General features: G+C 37.6%; 1 protein-coding gene across 2 annotated transcripts in view; it reads left to right on the top strand.

The window, feature by feature from the left end:
- ADCY8 (adenylate cyclase 8) overlaps positions 1-17,667 on the top strand; it is a 116,516-nt gene that overhangs the window by 22,023 nt on the left and 76,826 nt on the right. For both annotated transcript variants that reach the window (XM_030971180.1, XM_030971179.1), the window contains exon 2: positions 8,125-8,274. In XM_030971180.1, coding sequence (XP_030827040.1) covers positions 8,125-8,274 — 150 coding nt within the window. The remainder of the gene's footprint in view (positions 1-8,124; positions 8,275-17,667) is intronic.

Below are 17,667 nucleotides of genomic sequence, written 5' to 3'. Positions count from 1 at the left end.
GCTGTGCCTGATGCCCCTCAGGACACTCTTGGCTATCAGGGCACCTCTGACTCATGTTCAACTTGCCATCAACCAGGTCCCCCAGGTCTCTTTCTACAGCCCTGTCCCAGGTGCAGAATCCAGTACTTGTTTTTGTTAAACTTCACACAGTTGATGATTGCCCAGGTGTTTAATATGTCCAGGTCGATCTGAAGGGCCTCTCTGCCTTTGAGGGATCAACAGCTCCTCCCAATTTATTGTCACTGGCAATAGAAAAATATAGGGAAAATTTGAGAGTCAGACAGAGTTTCATGAATGTGAAATATGGAAGTGCAGGAAGAGAAACAGCTGCTTTGCACTCCCCTCTGAGCAATGAACTGGGAAATACTATCTCTTTGCTTCCTAATTTTCCCTGACTGTCACAGGCTGCTTCCAGTGTTCTCTACTGCACAGGATGTTTTGCTGTGCCTTGTTTTTTGCTGGTTTTTTTTGTGTGTTGTTGCAGGATCTCCTGGTTAGACAGCACAGGTAAATTAAAGTATTTCTGTAGTACATGTGCTCTGGTTTCAAGGTCACATATATTTGGAGAAGAGATTCCTGTCTGAGCCCTTTATGTTAACTTATAAACACACCAAACAAGGTGATGTTTTTTGGCAATGAAATATTTATGTCTGGAAGATTTGTCTTCCTCCATGTAATTGCCCTGCAATACAGCTGTCTCAACGCAGAGGAGAAAGGTACCTAACACACAGAAAACACTGAATAGAGAAAGTTATTCCCGTCAAAAAGACAAGACTGTTTTTTCTAAATGGGAACATTTTAGATATCTGGAGGTGACAGCATTCTCTATACAAAATGATGACAAAAGGGTGCTGTGCTGCTCAGTGAACTGGAGATGTGATCACCAGATTTCATTGCATAGTTCAGGATCAGTTCCTAGATAAGTGTCAGAGAGTTCAGCTAAATACCTTATAGCCACGGAAAAGAGTTTCTAAAAAGTGAAAGTCCTATCTTTGTTCATTCCCCTGTATGCATGGGCTATGACCCTGCCACTGACATTGTCCCAGTCATGTCTAGTCACTTTAACAGCTATAAAAAGAAAAGTACCAAAAAAAGATCCAAAGTCCCAGAATAGATTTATTTTACTATTAAAATTATTCCTGAACTCTAAATTTTAGACAAACTCAAGGGGACTAGGAGGAGATATGTTGAAACTTTGGGGCTGCTCAATGGCATTAGCAGGGTTATGTATTTGCTTGACTGCCTCTGCATCCGTCAGTTATGTCAGTCCTTCTGTGTCTGAAATTATACATGATATAGTTATGATATTTTATGTTTCGTATTATTTTCTTGGAAAATCTCTTGTACCACACCAGGTTGCAAAAGCTTTGCCATAGTTGGTAGCTGACTTACCAAATTTGTGTGGCTTTAGTTATTTATATGCAACTTAATCAGACAATCAATTTTCTATATTTCTAATGAATTAAATGGGAGGAAGAACAAAAAAGGATACAGTTATTTTTTCTAATAGCAAACCAGACTCTTGAATATTAAAGATACAGCTTTTCAAATACTATCTTGAACTGGAACAATTGATTGCATGCAAACATTTCATTGTTCAGAGGGAAAATGGTTTTTGTTTTCTAAATCACTAAGAGGACAAAATTCATGTTGGAATATTCTGCAACAGAGTGGAGAAAACTTTGTCTGAAACCAGTTGTTTTCATTGAAGGTTATATAATAATTTCTGGTGGTACACCCTATGATTTGATAGAGCCAACCTGCTTGCAGGCTGCACATTTTATGCACCTTAAAGGCCAGACTGTTCCTAAGCCCATAGTGAAGTCCTCTAATGACAGCTCTAGTAGTAGCAAGATCAGGCATCTTAAACGATCTCAGCTCTCCTAGAGGCATAAATAAGATCAGAGATTTTGAAGAATCAGCCAATGTTCCCATGGGAGCTGTGCACAGCTGAACCACAAAATTCAGTTCTAAACATGAAATCAGATGGTGACACTGGTACAATGGCTTCTTTCACATGTAGCAAATGTGAAAGGTGGGTGGGGTGGGGTGGGGTAAAGCTGTTCTTAGCCATCACAGTCTGTGCTTGTCTAACTTTACCATAAATAATCATTATGCTATTCTCCATCCCTGTCTTCCCAGGGGTGTGGTATATTTCTGTCTTTCAGTAAAATACATGTATGTAGATCAGATTAAAGAGTAGCACTCACTCCAGCTGTGAGTAGGAGTTAAACATCTGCTGTACTTATGCATTGGAAAGTAGAAAGCATCAGGGACAGCTGAGTTTTCCAGAAAGTCGAGGCAGCAGTTTGGGCATCTTTGTGTGCCAGATTGGTTTCCAATAGAAGTTACTGAAGAAGCACCCACAAACTAAACCAAACAAAACTGCCTCTTATCACAGCCAGGGGAATTTAGCAGTTAGACCCAGGAGAAGTCAGAATGAGTGAACCTTAGGAATAAGAACACTCTTTACAAGGTGATTTAACAATAAGGCAGCAATGATTTCCATTTAATGAGTTGGCAGCAGTGCCAGCTATGAATGTTCACATGCTTCCTCTTCCTGTGGAGGCTGTGCTGTGAACTTAATCAGACGATTGCTCTAGATACGGCCAACACCAAATGTTTGTTTTTTAAGTTGGCTAAGTTCCCTGATATAGTTCACAGTATGGTCCCACAAATAATTGATCTGGCACGGTGAAGGGGAAGCTGGACTGAGGGATCAAGGTGGGCATAAGGCAGTACAGAGAAACAGGTACTTACTAGTTTCTCTGCCAAGAGCTTTGATTCATAAAATCATACTCTCAGTGGGAGAGAGAGGCTTGCTGCAGCCCAGCAGTGAGAAAGCTGTAGAGTCTGTGATGCCAGATGTTCCTATTTTAGACAAAGTAGAGCATTTTGGTCTTCTTGTGCAACTCAGTCCATTCCTGGTGATAACTTCTTATAAAATCATTTATTTTCCCTCAAATAACCCAAGAAAGACAGTGATCGATCAGGGAAAGAGAATTTTCTGAGACACTTTAATTACAAAAAACAACCTTGTGGTGAACTTCTATTTTTAGTTAAACAACTAATGAAGAATCAAAATGCTTCTCCAAACTTAATTATCCAATAATAATTACCATAGCAACCAATTCTTTATGTGGCACATGCTGAAAACACTCTCTAAGAAGGACAAGTTTCCTTTCCCTGTTTTTCCAAAACAGACAAGAAATACTCTAATCTGTTTCTAAAGCCCTGAGAATGTTTAGCTGGAGATTACACTGAAAACCTCTTCTTTAATTCTCACATGTATTTGGGTGACATCAGTCCCAACACTGCTCTGCTTCTACACAGCAGAAAAAACTTGTCTGCTGAAGAGGTTAATAATAGGTTTATTTCTGCTAAACATTCTAGAGTGCATTTCTGCACTTGAGGTAGTAATACAAGTTCACTGTCCTTATGGATTTCAGAGTAATTTCAGCTTTCTCTCCTCTGCCTCCACTGTGCTTTCCATGTGGATATATACTGTTGTTGTCTCAACTTCATGATGAAGTTACATCAATTACATTCTTTTAGGGCCATCTATCAATTAACATATTTCCAATCCATTTGGTTTGTTGAATGTTCATAAGTATTCATTTTTCCTCAGGTTATGTATTCTTTGGAAGTGCTGAACTCAGTCAATCACTATACACTCCATAAACATCTGTTAATGGCTGGCCTTATGGCTCTAAATTAACTGCATATTTCAAAAAGGGAAATCATTGTAAACCTAAAACACAGTTCAGGTATGATTTTTGAAGTCTTGAAACTTCTGACTTTTGCCAAACCTTTAACTTTCTTCCAGTTATTCATAAGTTCACATGATTCTGTGTAAATTCCTAAGGAAGGCCAACTCAATTAGGTGCCCTTAATAGCAGAAATGCCTAAGAATTGTTGTGCTTATCCCAGTATCTCACCTGTACCCTCCTGAACTTCCTGCTTCCTGACCTAGATTCAACTCTGCCTTGAAAACTGTCTGTAGCTGATTACCTACCACTTCACAACAGACACAGGATTTACTTTATCATCTTTTCAATGAATTTTACCTCTCCTATTCTCTTGCATTACTATATTGTACCTGCTTTGATTATCACTTCTTCCTGATGAGCCATGTCCGATGCCTTTTAGTTGTTTCTTTGAAACCTGGTGTTTCCCAAATCAACTCAAAATGTTTCCTTGGTTTCAGCTGTCTTGGCAAAGACTTTTTTATATAAGTGGCAGATAAAAATGATGTTATTTCAATCAATGTGTTCTTTCAAATTTAAACTAGGATTACTTGTCTGACTTGCATCCTCTCCTTTCGTATTTTTTGGTTTTTGCTAGTTTTCATAATGATTTTCGATGTGTTCTGAGGTGTGTTTATGGAGGACACTTCATAAGTGACCATTTATTTGACAAGTGATTTCTATGTGAACTAAGTTCTTAATCAATTCCTACAAGAAATGAGGAGCAGAGTTGTGGAGTAAGAATTTTAATGGCTGCTTCTTCTTGGGCACCTCACTTCCAAAGGGACTTTGAGGTGCTGGAACATGTCCAAAGAAGAGCAATAAAACTGGTGAAGGGTCTGGAAAACGTGTCCTGTGGCTGAGAGTACAGGGGTTGTTTCATCTGGAGAAGAGGACACTCAGGGGGACCTCATTGATTTCTACAACTACATGAGAGGAGGTTTTAGTGAGGCGGGTGTCAGTCTCTTCTGTCTCAAGTGAAAGGACAAGGGGAAATGGTCTTAAATTAGATTGTGCCAGGATTAGATTTAGAAACAAAATTCTCTCTGAGAGAGTAGTCAGGCAGTGGAATAAGTTGGCCAGGGAAGCGGTGGAGTCTGGAATGAATCAAGAGGCATCTAGATGTGGAACCTTGGATGTTATTTAAGGGTGATTATGGTGCTGCTGGGTTGATGCTTGGAATGGCTTACCCTGAAGGTCTCTTCCAACCTTGATGACTCTGTGATTCTGTGATTCTACTGCCTCAGTGATCTTTTCAAGCAACTTCCTTTAGCTCTGTTTATCCTATTATGTGATTATGTGTAACTGCAGGTTCAGCAGGGACAGTGGTGTTACACTGTGTCTGTTACAGACATATCCCCAAGCAGTGTGGGGAAGGGTACGTTCTTTGCATTTTTTAAATATTCAAGAAGCAGACCTCCTCAGAGCCCCATTTGAAGATCACTTTTTTTTTTTAAGATCACTTGCTGTGCTGCTACTCTTCATTATTTAAGTGCTGTGAAAGGTACAAGTAAACTTATAAATGTTGTGAAAGTATTTTGTTTTTTCACATTATGCCTCAGCTTCCCTACTGTGTGAGCATTGATTATTTTCAGGTCAGTCAAAAAATATGAAACTCTGTACATCTTCAAAAACAGAGTCTGTCCTGGCTTGTAGCCTTGATAGGTTCTAGAAAATCCTCCAAGGCTTCTGAAATTGGCCCCAGTAAGCTCTAGAAAAAAGGAACAGCAATGAAAGACTCAAGTCTTATATGTCTTTTTGTTCTTTTATTAACAAGAGCCCCAGATTAGTATGCCTTGCAAGTCATAGTGCTTTACTCCTTGGAGTGATTTCAATCAGACTACCATGTGTCAGGAAAGCCAATTCTGCCCCTGCATAAGCTGTTGTTTTACCTGTAACATGTTTTCCATTATTCCCTTTGTCCAAATGGAGTTATGTACCCATGAAATCTAGTTGAAAGACAAATTCTAGTGCATTTGCTCTAAGGCGATCTGCTGAAGTGAGTGGAACAAGTCCTGAGCATTAGCAGAGATGGGTGACTGAACTGGGCTCATGAGGAAATTGCAAATGAATTTGCAAGCAAAGGAGGCCACCTTGTCACTGCTTTCACTGTTGAAATTCACTTTTCAAATGTTCTGGAGAAATTTTCTTTTTTTTCACCCTCTAACCTTCCTAGTATGTGTGAAAATACAGTCCAGGTCAAAGTTAAGTCAGTCGAAAAGGTTTGAAAAGTTGACTCCTCCAACCTCCCACAGCTGATTTCAGTTGTCCTGCTGAACAATTCAGTTCTGAACTAGTTCTGATTGAGAGTCTCATTCTCATGTCAGCTCATCATACACCTCTTAGTAACTTGCACCAGAAGGAGTTATTTCATAGATAAATTACTGCCTTCTCTGATTTATCTTGGAGCAAAGGCAGAGAGTGTCTGGGGGAAGCTGGCTGGTCCAGGCCAGTATGTCTCCAGTAAAACAGGATATGGTAGATAACAGGAAAAAGCAGAAACTGCAAAGAGAGAATAGTGATACATGCAGAGTGACAAAAGAGCTTCAAATTCCTCCCTTTTAAAAAGTAAAACTAAGGGGTCATGTTTTAAGTCAGTAAAATCAGGAACGGTGATGGGCTAATTAATTGGAAATGGTTACTCACTGTTTATAAACTTGATGCAGCACTCAAAGAAATTATAAAACTGTGAATTAAAGGAAACAAAAAGAAACAGTTTTATCACAAAGGACCTAATTAAATTGTTAAAAATCTTTATTATTGAGTGACATAGGAGCCAAATGTACTATTAACTTGATAAAGGCATCAGGAAAAGTTGTGCAGGCGCACTGAGTATGCCACCTCCAGCTTAGAGGATCCTGGAAGACAGGGAGATGCAAGGATCATGCTAATCATGCCCTACTTCTCACAAGCCTTGTCTAGACATCTACTTCTGGAAAAGGTTAAACAAAACTTCATCTGGAGCCAGGATATGCACTATTATTTAATCATGGCACATAAATTGCAAATTAATTCCCTGTACTATAGTAGAACAATACTGCAGATTCAGAAATATGGGTATATACAAAGCTGAAGTTTCTGACAGATGCTTTTGGTCTGGTATCAGATCTCACTTTCAAACCCACATGACTGTGGGGAGTGAGACCTGCAGATCTGGGTCAAAGCACCACAATGAGATCAGAGAGTCCTCTAACAGGACAAACAACACTTGAATTCTAGGAAAACTGATTATTAGAGGATAGTAAGGAAAAACAATGTCTATCCCAAAATGTTCTGCAATCACAGATTGCTGGACTGTTCAAGACTGTTTTGACAAAGCATCACATTTTCCACCACCAGAGAGAGTATCCTTAATGATAAACACATGATGTGCCTTGCTGTGGTTGTTCTGGTGTTGTTATGATCCTGTATGTATCACCTATAGCTATCAAAGCCTTTGAAATCTCAACTAATTACAAGGATGAGATATTGGATAAAGGTACTGAGGCTGCAGAAATTTTTCCTCTCTCTAGTGCAGTCAAATGCTGCCAGTTTCTCACTCAGTTTCCCAACCAATCCTTGCTTCAATGGTGTTGATGTGCCCTGCCTTAAAAACATGTAGAGCACAAAGAAAGGTCAATGAGAGATAAGTAATCCACTGAAATCTACACTGCCCAAGGATCCACTCCCATTTGGCTCTCTTCCATATGAGTTCATATGGAAAAGGAAGAAGCTGTGACGCAGCTTCTACAAGGAAAACCAGTTCAGCTCTTGCATCGACTTCAGCAAAGAAAAAGTCTGTGTACACAGGCACTGGCTGTGCAAGAATTTTCTTATCCTTTCAGCTTCCGCTGTTGAATGGTTCAGAATTCAGATTGTGTAAACTTGTGCTTTGGCATCAGCTGAAAATGAATGTATTTTATTTGGTTGATAAAAATACAATAACTATTGTCACTGATATTAATAATACAATAATTAATAGCACAGATATTAATTAATAGCTAACTGATATTCTTTGTTTTCCTTATTATGGCTTGCTTCCCAAACTAAAGCCATGGACCAAATCACAAAGTTTCTCTTGCAGAAGAGGCAGTGTAAAAACAAATTGTTAATTACATTTGTAATCATTCCTGGCTAGAGCTCTGTGAGTCAATTTTTGGAAACATAATTTGTGGTTCAACCAGAGTTTAATGCCCCCAAATACTGCATATCTCATCCTCAAGGCAGAGACAATATACAAAGTTGGTGTCCCTACTTAAGATCCAAGACATTCTTTTATGCAAACTTTCCTAACTGCTATTTTTGCAGCCTACAAAGCTGTCTTCATCTCTCTTTCATTTTTTGAACAGATATTTTTGCTTCTCCTGTCTAATCAAATCCTGTTTGTTGTTCATTGCAGATTGCAGCTCAGGCAGTGTTATTTATGTGTATGAACACTGCAGGAATCTTCATTAGCTACCTATCAGACAGAGCACAGCGTCAAGCCTTCCTGGAGACCCGCAGGTGCGTGGAAGCCAGGCTGAGACTAGAGACAGAAAACCAACGACAGGTATGGTCACCAGGAAAAACATTCCTGGTTTTCTATTAACTGATGTTGATAGTTGGACAAGACCAGGCTTTTGTAGCCTTATTGGCTCCAGTGTGATAGGACCTGATTTGTGCAGGTTAGGTGAGTTTTATGCTGTTGCTGTGCTTGGTGTGTATTGAGTTGATGTGGCATCTAAAAGATTTCCCCTAGGAAACAGGATGAATAGAGCGGCTGCTCATCATCCTTTCCCACAGAAGAGGCCATCAAATGAAACAGGACCTGGCAGGTGTTTAAAAATGCTTCTTTACACAAGAGGGGTTAAGCTGGGGAATTTCACGTTTCAGAGTGTTGTAGATACTAAAAATTGCATTCCTCAAGTGAAAGATACTCCAGAACCATCTGGATGCAATCCTGTGCCATGTGCTCTGGGATGGCTTTTCCTGAGCAGGGAGGCTGGACCAGATGACACACTGTGGTGCCTTCCAATCTGACTGCTTCTGTGAGTTTTTCAAAACTAAGCAAGTTCATGGAAGTGAAGTCTATCTAGGTAGAGAAAGTACTAAAGCATCCCTTCAGGCTCATAGATGGATTTTTGCAGCTGCAGCAAAGTATCACTGTTTCTCTGCTCTTAAACTCTTCTTAAAAAATCAACCTTTGGTCACTGTGTGCAATAGCAAACTGGGTTAGGTGCACTTTTATTCTGAACAGGTATGGTTGATCTTAGGTCATCATATTTTGTGATCCAAAATAAGTATTGAATAAAAAGAAGTTTGCTGCTTATTATTTTGCACCAAGGGAGCAGCACCTGTATCACATATGTTACATTGCTGTATCATTCTGAGATGAATTTAGCCTTTCATTTTGCCCTGCTGTATAATTATGTATATGGCTTCTCAAATTTATTTCATTTGACCCCTGAAAGTCATGCTCTTTCTTATACTGAGTTCTGGGAAGATGTGCTATTCTGGACTTTATTGACTCAGTACATGTGATGTGTTAAGTAATGCCAGGTGTCTCTGCCAGAACATCTCTGCAGCCATTGCTGACTGAAAAGACTTTGAGGGATATTATCTAGGATACTCTGTTCTTTTTTTAACTACAGGATCATATTTTCATGCCTTTTGGGGATTGTGGGGGTTTTGGGGTTTTTCTCTGTTCCTTCTTGCCTTATTTTTCATAAACCATGATTTTGTAAGATTTGCTGTGATTATAGTTTTCTAGAGTTCATTGTAAAAAACTTTATATCACTACCAAAATGTTTTATTCTGAGGTTTTCCCATTAGAATTATTTTATCCTCTTGCATAAAATGAAGGTAGTACAAAGAAAAATATTTTGAGAAATCCAATTTTGCTGAACTTTTATTATCTATTAGGAAAATGACAACAGATAGTTTCCATTTGGGTGGGAAGATTTTTTTTTTTGAGAAGGGGAAAGTAGTGGTTGGATGAAAAATATTTGTTTTTATTAAGTCAGGCTGAACTGTGAATTTTGTCTTGGCCCTGTGCTTTGCAAGGTTTCAGGGCTGTGTTGTTCCCTGAGGGCAGAACTTCCTGGAGTGTTACCTCACTGCAGCTGAGATTCACCTATAACCAAACAAAGCAGTGTGTCACAGCCATCATATGACTGGAAATGCATAAAGGGAAGTGTCCTTGGGCCAAGGAAAATGCCCGCAGGAGAAAAATACAGACAAAAGGACACCAAATGAAAGATCTCTTCTGAAACCTAATTAATAATAAACTAGCTCAAAATTTTTAAATATAATTCTATAATATAAAACCAAAACATTTTAAAATATTTCTGATTAATTTTCTTGCAACTTTGTAATTTTGTTATTATGGACGCCACTATATATGAAAATATTTAATAAACATTTCAGCTTTTCATTTGTATTTGGAACAGCAACATTAAACAAATATTCCAATACTGGAACATCTTGAGGAATTGAGAGACTGTTTCCCTCAGCATTCTATTTTTTCTATTTGTTTCTGGGGTAGCATCTCATTTAAGCAATTTTTAAACCTATCTGTTTTAAGACTGACAAGGTCACATTTTAGGTGACCACCTTTTTTAGCAGCTTATTCATGCTCACTTAATGAATATACAGGCAGTAATTCAGTGACTGCTAGCACTTTGCTATCTTGAGGAAAAATATTGCATGATAAATGGCATCTGTACTGTAGATTAATGTAAAAAACTTATTTCCTGTTAATGCACATCAAATTTTAAAAAGTAAGGATTAAAGTTTACTAAATTATTTCCATTACTTTAATTTCCTTTGGAGGGGGAAAAAAGGTGGAAAAAGAGTATGCAGGATGATAGCTGTGATGTGGCTTCTAAAAATTTATAGAAATATTGTTGATGAACAGTAATTTGCAGGGAAAATAGAGGAATATTATTTGTGTAATTATTCCAGGAATTCCAAGTTTATTCCACTTCATTTTATTTTCCTTTCACTTGCCATAAACTAAAATAAAAGGTACTTACAGCAAGGAAAATGTTTTTGTTGCTTTCAGTGGTGGTACTGCTACTGTTTATAGTAGTGGATGACTTAATTTAAATCTCTTGAGGCTTCTTTCATCTTCACACATCTTCTGCTTCTTCCACTGAAAGTAATAGAAAATTAAAATTTATTGGCATGTTGTATGTATGGCATGTCATATGAAGTGGGACAGCTCGCCAGAAAGATCCTGTAAAGTCTGTTTTTTTCTTTACTTTATTTGAATCAGAAGACCAGTAAAATTAAAGTAAGAACAAAACAACATAAGTTTAAAACTACAACGAGTGGTATGGTTGTCCATAAACAATTACAGAATGAGGCTCCAGTTTTATGTAATCATGGAAGTTATATGAATGATTCAGATATATTTCTATTCATTATTGTGTATTGTTAAAACCAAGAAATTAAGTTTCTGCTCTCCCAGTATGACCCTTCCAATTTCTTAATATCCCTTGGATTCATAATCTCTAATCTTCCGTCATTCTAATAATGATAAATGCTACTGGTCTCGTTTTGCAGTATTGTGCAATGCCTAAAAGAACCAGTCATGGAAAGTCACCTGATATTTGTGAAGCAAATATTTTATAATCTATGTTTTAGAGAAAAGCAAGAGGCGCCATTAGAACTATGGAGATGTACAAGGAAACAATAATAGTGATAAGGAAGGATCTCTCATTGTCAGAGGTTTTTAAGGATCCTCTAATGAGTATATGTAGATTTTCTGGAATACAAATATAAACTTTCTACTGCGTCAGCTTCTGCTGCTGGTGAAAAACAAGAAATTTTTCTGTATTTCCAGATACATTTTATGTATATGAGCTGATTTTTTCAGTGAAAGCAGCTTCATTTATTCACTTGCAACCCTTGCATAAGGAGTGATGAAAATAGGAGGTGAAATCACCAAAATTCCACTGGGGATGAATAAACATCTTTGTTGTTCTTCATGTTACTCTAACCTGAAATTTGGATGTCACGTGTTTTCCAGATGCCATTATCTTCCAGCAGTGTCTCCCTTTGTGGGTTTTCAGGATTCAAGAATTCCTTGAGCTATTTCATTTTTGCTGTGAAGTTTTCCACTTTGGCAGTAAAAGCCATTGTGTTGTTCAGACCCATTCATGTCTGGGCCTACGGCCTCTGTAAACCTGAATTAGCTCCATTGGCTCATTTTCCACTGAAAATATCTTCAGGTACAAGTTCAACTTTTACACCAATTGCAGTTCATTCAGTGACTGTACAAGAAGGAGAAGAATGCAGTGCAGCTCTGGATGATGCATAAGACTTTATGGAGCTTGGCTGATCCAGGGCAACCTGACTCCAGTTTTGAAGTGACTCAGTTTCCAGTGTCTATTTCCATAAGTCTACATACAATAAAGCTCCTATATCTTTTTTCATTCTTCCTCCCCCATCCCCATTTACTCTCCACAAGACTTGTAGACAAAATTTTCTGAATTGTTTCAGAAAGTCAGGACTTTCAGTTGTATTTTCAGATCATCAAGGATCTGATTTTCTATTGTTACCCTTTTGTTTTTAAACACCTGGGGTAGTTAGAAGTACATATTAGCATTTTCAATTGCAATGAATTTCCTAGCTCTAATTACTCTATTATGAAAATGAACAACAGTGTGGCTACAAAGGAGAATTACTCCAGCAGTCATTGCTAATGATGTTTATGCACTTACCTGCATGGTATTATCTGTGTGACACCATTTGGAAATCCCAGCACCCTGTAAAACTGAGAGAACATCTGTGTCTAATTATTTCCTAATTTTCATTAAAAAATTAAAATTTTTGTGAAAATCTAAAACATTTCAGAGCTTGACAGATTTAAAGGAGTTGATGAGTAACAGAAAGACTTTATCATCGAAAGATGAAAGTATCAGGGAAGCAAGCTGCAGGAGGCAGCACAGAAAATTGTGTTGTAAAAACAGCATCTGTTTAACAGTTATTGATAAAATAATGAATTTAAATATTTTCTAATGAATTGTGGTTAGCAGCATGTTCTTAAGGCATATATTTATATCAAGCAGCCAAATATGGCCACCAAAAATGTCCTCCGATTTCATTTTCAAAACATTGCAATTATGAATATAAAAAAACATAAGGCTCTCAGTTTTCATAAATCCATTTTATTCCAACACTATCATAACTTGCTACCACCTGTTTGAAATTTTGATTTAATACTTTCATTTGATTTCAAAAATGTTGACAACCAGTGCTATACTTTGTTAGTGAACACTTCAAAGACACTGTCTTTGTTTTAAGCTTGATTTTGTTGCAAGTACACAGCAGGTAATTCTGCTTTCATCATATCTGGGCAATGAAAATAGATAGTCTAACTCACTTTCTTAATTAGCAACTGAAAACCCTTCAAAACCAATGAATATGTAATTTCCTCATTGTGAAAATGCTGTGAAATTTCCTTAATGAAGAGAAGAAACCTGCACTAAATTACTTTTTCATTTCTGTTTCTCAGGATACAAAATCCCTAAGTTTTAAATCCAGACACATATTGAAATGATGGCTTTATGTAGAATTGCTTTCAATATATATCAGGTGTCCTGACCTGCTCTTTCTCCTGTCTTTACTTGAAATTTTCATAACATTTTAAACCCTGAAATACTGCAATTTAATTATAGTCTCTCAGATAATTGTCATACAGCCTTTTTGTGCACCCCACATTCATATATCAAGTTATATATATATCTGAAAACAATTATTGTGTAGTGAAATCAGGACTATTGTTGTGCAATAAAAAATGTGTTGTGCAATAAAAAAGGAATATTTGACTAACTGAGGCTGCAAATGAAGCCTTAAGAGGACCAGACAGGAAAAATCACAAAAGTTAAATAGCTAAAGTTATTATAGCTACAAGACTATAAAAATCAGTCCAGCCCTTACCCCTTCCCTTGTAATAAGATTACAATATTGCAGGACAGCAATTCACAGAAAAGGCATTTAGTCATAATTTGAAACTTCTCTGGTGTCATGGCCACACATCAACTCCCCATCCAAGACTGCTCTAGACCAAAGACACAAATGAAGCCTGGACAAAACAATAGGAAAACAGGGATGAGAGGCTACTTTCAAGCTAAGAAAAGTTGTTAAACTTTATGCTACTAACAGGAATAACCTAGGATCTGGACTAATGTTCAGAAAACCCAATATATATCCTCTCTGAAACATTTTGTTTCCATTAATTCTAGTAGATTTAGAGCACCTAGTATCATTTTATATAGAAGCTGTTTGAGATCAGAAGGGAAAACAGTCCATATCTGTTTGACTTTTGCATTCATCCTCTGGAGAGGTGCTCATTCTTGTTCTCAGTGTAGCAGGTCATGCATCATTCATGAAGAGAAAACTTTTTACCTCTTGCACAGAGCTCGCCAGCAAGGCTGCTCAGCTCTTGCTGTGGTAAACTATTGGGAGGGAGTGAACTCAAATGAGAAACAAATCCTCCAGGTTCTAAGTCTTGACAAGACAAATGGAGAAAATTATTCTAATTTTAGCACTACATTTGTGTAGTTTTAGTGCAGACACCTAGTTCTAGAAGTTACTAAAGCCACAACACATTAGTCTTTTTAGTTGTATTGTTTAAATCCCTCTCCAAGACAGTCCTCAGCAAGCAGGCCCATTTCTCTGCAGAAACAATTTCCAATTCCACAGAGAGAAAGTCTTCTTATGTAAAAATAAAGGTCCTTCTTAACATCTTCCTTAATTCTTACAGAAATGTTCTTGGGCATCTAACACACTGGCAGAGGAACTGGAGCTGAAGGTTGGAGGCAGGAGGGCAGGTGGGGAGCAAGCACTGCCTGCTCCCTGTCTTCAAGGAGTATTCAGGCCAGAGGGCCCAGGCTGGTATCAAACCTTAACCACTGGGCTTCCAGGGATGCTTTCCATCAAGGTGGGACAAAGATGGGTGCCTGCAAGTTTTAACTATGGGTTGAGTCATATCAGTGGGGAGAAAGAAGAAAAACTTTGTTACATTAAATGGTGTAATGAGAAGAGTTCCCTAAGAGAGTACTCTACGGACAATTCCTCCCTGCAAGTCCTGCCACTGGCTTTCTGAGCACCAACATTCCAGGTAATCTCTTTCTCATAGGGGATTCCACAAATCCAATTAAAGCTCATTTGGCAAGCCAAAACAGTTTGGATAAAGTTTCATTTGATTGGCATAAAGGATTAGAGCTCAGCACCTGAAAGGACCATTTGACCACCTGAAAGGACCATTTGTCCAGGTGAGAAGAGGATAGTTTTGTTTTCTAGGTATGATCACACATTGTGTCTTTCTAGTATGGGCATCAGGGCTAGAAAATGAGAAGACAACCCTTAGTCTTCAGAACAATCTGGTGTTGGCATATTTAGTCTCTTCTGCCTGAGATCTTTGGAAAAACTATAATCCTGCCTTAATCTCTTTTTCCATTAAAAAACCTGTTCTGTTTGACCATTTGTTTCCTCTTGCCTCTACTTCCAGAGGATTTTTTTCACACTTTCCCCTGCGACAATCTCTGTTTCCCATGGCTTTAAGAAGCTCTCTGCAGATTGATGAACTCTAGTTTGTTTTTTGGCTTTTATTTTTTTTAATTTTTTAAAGCAGCTTACATGTTATGTAGGTTTTATCAAGCTCTCACAAAGCTAGAATTTAATCAACTGTCAGTGCTTTGCAACCTCTAAAATAAAAGCAGATTGGACTGGGATTGGAAAGGACACTTTAAGAGGGTTAAGCACTGTGAAGTCTTGTGTGTATGTACATATACATATGTATGAACATATATGTAGATATGTGTGTGTGTGTGTGTGTGTATTTTTGTATTTATGGTGGTGGTAAGAATAATAAAATCTCTGTGAATTGGTATGAGGATAAAGTTCAGATTTAGTTTAAAAAAATAAAAGAATAATCTTAATTTTAGAGAGCACATGGTCTTTATAAAAAGAGCTTAATGTGCTTCATATTTTAAAATTATGATCACAATAACCGAGCCTTTATTTTTAAAGGGCAAACAATAAACTCACCATTTAAAATAAAAAATAAAATGTAAACCTCTGGTTAAATATTAAATTATAGGCTTTTTTTTCCTCTTGATAAAAACCAATTTGTTAATTGTGAGATTCTAAGTAAAGCTTCACATTTGTCCTGACTTTCTTTCATCTTAGTACTTTTCTCTAAAGAACCATGGTTGCCACTGAAATTTTTTCTTCATGTTGTTCCATCAGCACTTAGATGATCAAGCCCTAAGTATAACATACTGGTTAATCCAAAAAATAAAGGAATATGAAATGTTTATATTGTTCTTCCTAATCCATTTCCATATTCTGATTTAGTAGGTGACCTGTTTTCTAAATCCAATAAAAGACTTTTCTTCCTTATTGTTGGGGGGAAAAAATATTTACATTTTTATGATTCTGTTGATACCAGGATGTATATTTACTACACCTTCTCTCAAAACTCCCCATTACTGAACCCATTTGCAGTAGAAATCCAAAGATTGTAAAGTCAGAGTTTATACGTAGTGCCTTCACATTCACTGCTGGTGTTTGTTTCTTGTCATCAAATCATAACTTCACATTTTTCTGTCAAGTAGAAATTTAAGGTAAAATCAAGACAAAAATTATCTGCTTCCTTCTCTTCTATTCCTTGCAAATCCAGAGTTGTCACATGGGCTCAAACAGAATAATGAGATTTATAGCCAATGACAGAGAGATAGGAGTCAGATCCTGAAGTGCAATTCATATAGAGGAGAAATCCCAGTGTCAGATCTTCAGGTATGGGAAGGAATTAGTGAGAAGGAAACCTCCTTCCTAGTAGATGAATTTTAGATTCACTGAGGATAAAGCTTCTGTGAGGTACTTTGATCTCCAAACCAGGTTGCTCAAATGCTGGTCAACAGTGAACGAAACTGACAGGATTTTGGTGGCCTGTGTCTCCTGTGCTCTCAGCTCTTTGCTAAAGAGAGAGGTTTCTAAAAAAAAAAAAAAAAAATAAAAGCCTTTTTCAGAGCTGCCAGCAACTAGTAACCCTTGCTGATGCATCAGGGAAGTGGACAGAGATGGAATGAGTAAGGGGAATGAAATAGTTTCAGCCCCCTACAGTGATGAGACTTCTACCAGCTGGGCTGTCACACATTCCTCTTGGCTTAATAAAGAACTTCAAGCTCCAAATTCATCAAGTTAGTGCCTTTGCTCTGAATTTCTCATTCAGGATCAGAACTGTTAGTGTACTAAGAAACTTCCCTTAGTGCCCTAAAAGGACTGTAGGAAGACTCTAAAATTAATGTCTTTACAAGATGCTTAATTAATAGAGGGACTCTGTAGTCCAAGGAATGTTTTTAAATCATATAACCATAAGCAGTACCAATTCCAAGATAAACAGAGTCAAGTTACTGATGCCATTACTAAGATAATTTAAGGTAAAATAGAATATTTGGATTAACATTTATAAATAGGCTAATGGTCTTTCCAATTCATGTTGTTTGGGTTTTGCCTTTTTTTCTCTAATATGTTCTCTGTATTCTTCACACAAATATTTGTAACTCTGTCACCTATTGTATTAGTAGATAGTTTTCCCAGTGTTTTTCCATGGCCTTTCTGTGAGCAGAAAGACAAAACAAATTCCAGAGCTCCAAGCCCCAGGAGGTAGAAGGTTCTGTGCTGTCTTGGTTTTTCCTGGGAACCAAGGCTGAGAACAACTCGTCGAGATCCATTTTCCTGGAGAAAGTACAGCCAGTGCTGAAGGAGGGGCTCCAGAGAAGGGGTTTGACTTGGGGGGGAATGGCATCACCCCTTGTCCTCCCAATTGGTGCTTTTTATAAATTATGCTAATTTCCTAAAATCTATAAATGTGTACTCATCCCTGTAGGAGAAGGCTTTTGTGAACATCTTTCCATAAGTGTCCCTGAAGGCCTTCATTGAAGATTCCCTT

Source organism: Camarhynchus parvulus, chromosome 2 (genome assembly GCF_901933205.1).
Source record: "Camarhynchus parvulus chromosome 2, STF_HiC, whole genome shotgun sequence".
NCBI lineage: Eukaryota > Metazoa > Chordata > Aves > Passeriformes > Thraupidae > Camarhynchus > Camarhynchus parvulus.
The sequence above is the reverse complement of the archived record's forward strand: the minus strand, read 5'-3'. Positions and strand labels throughout refer to the sequence as shown.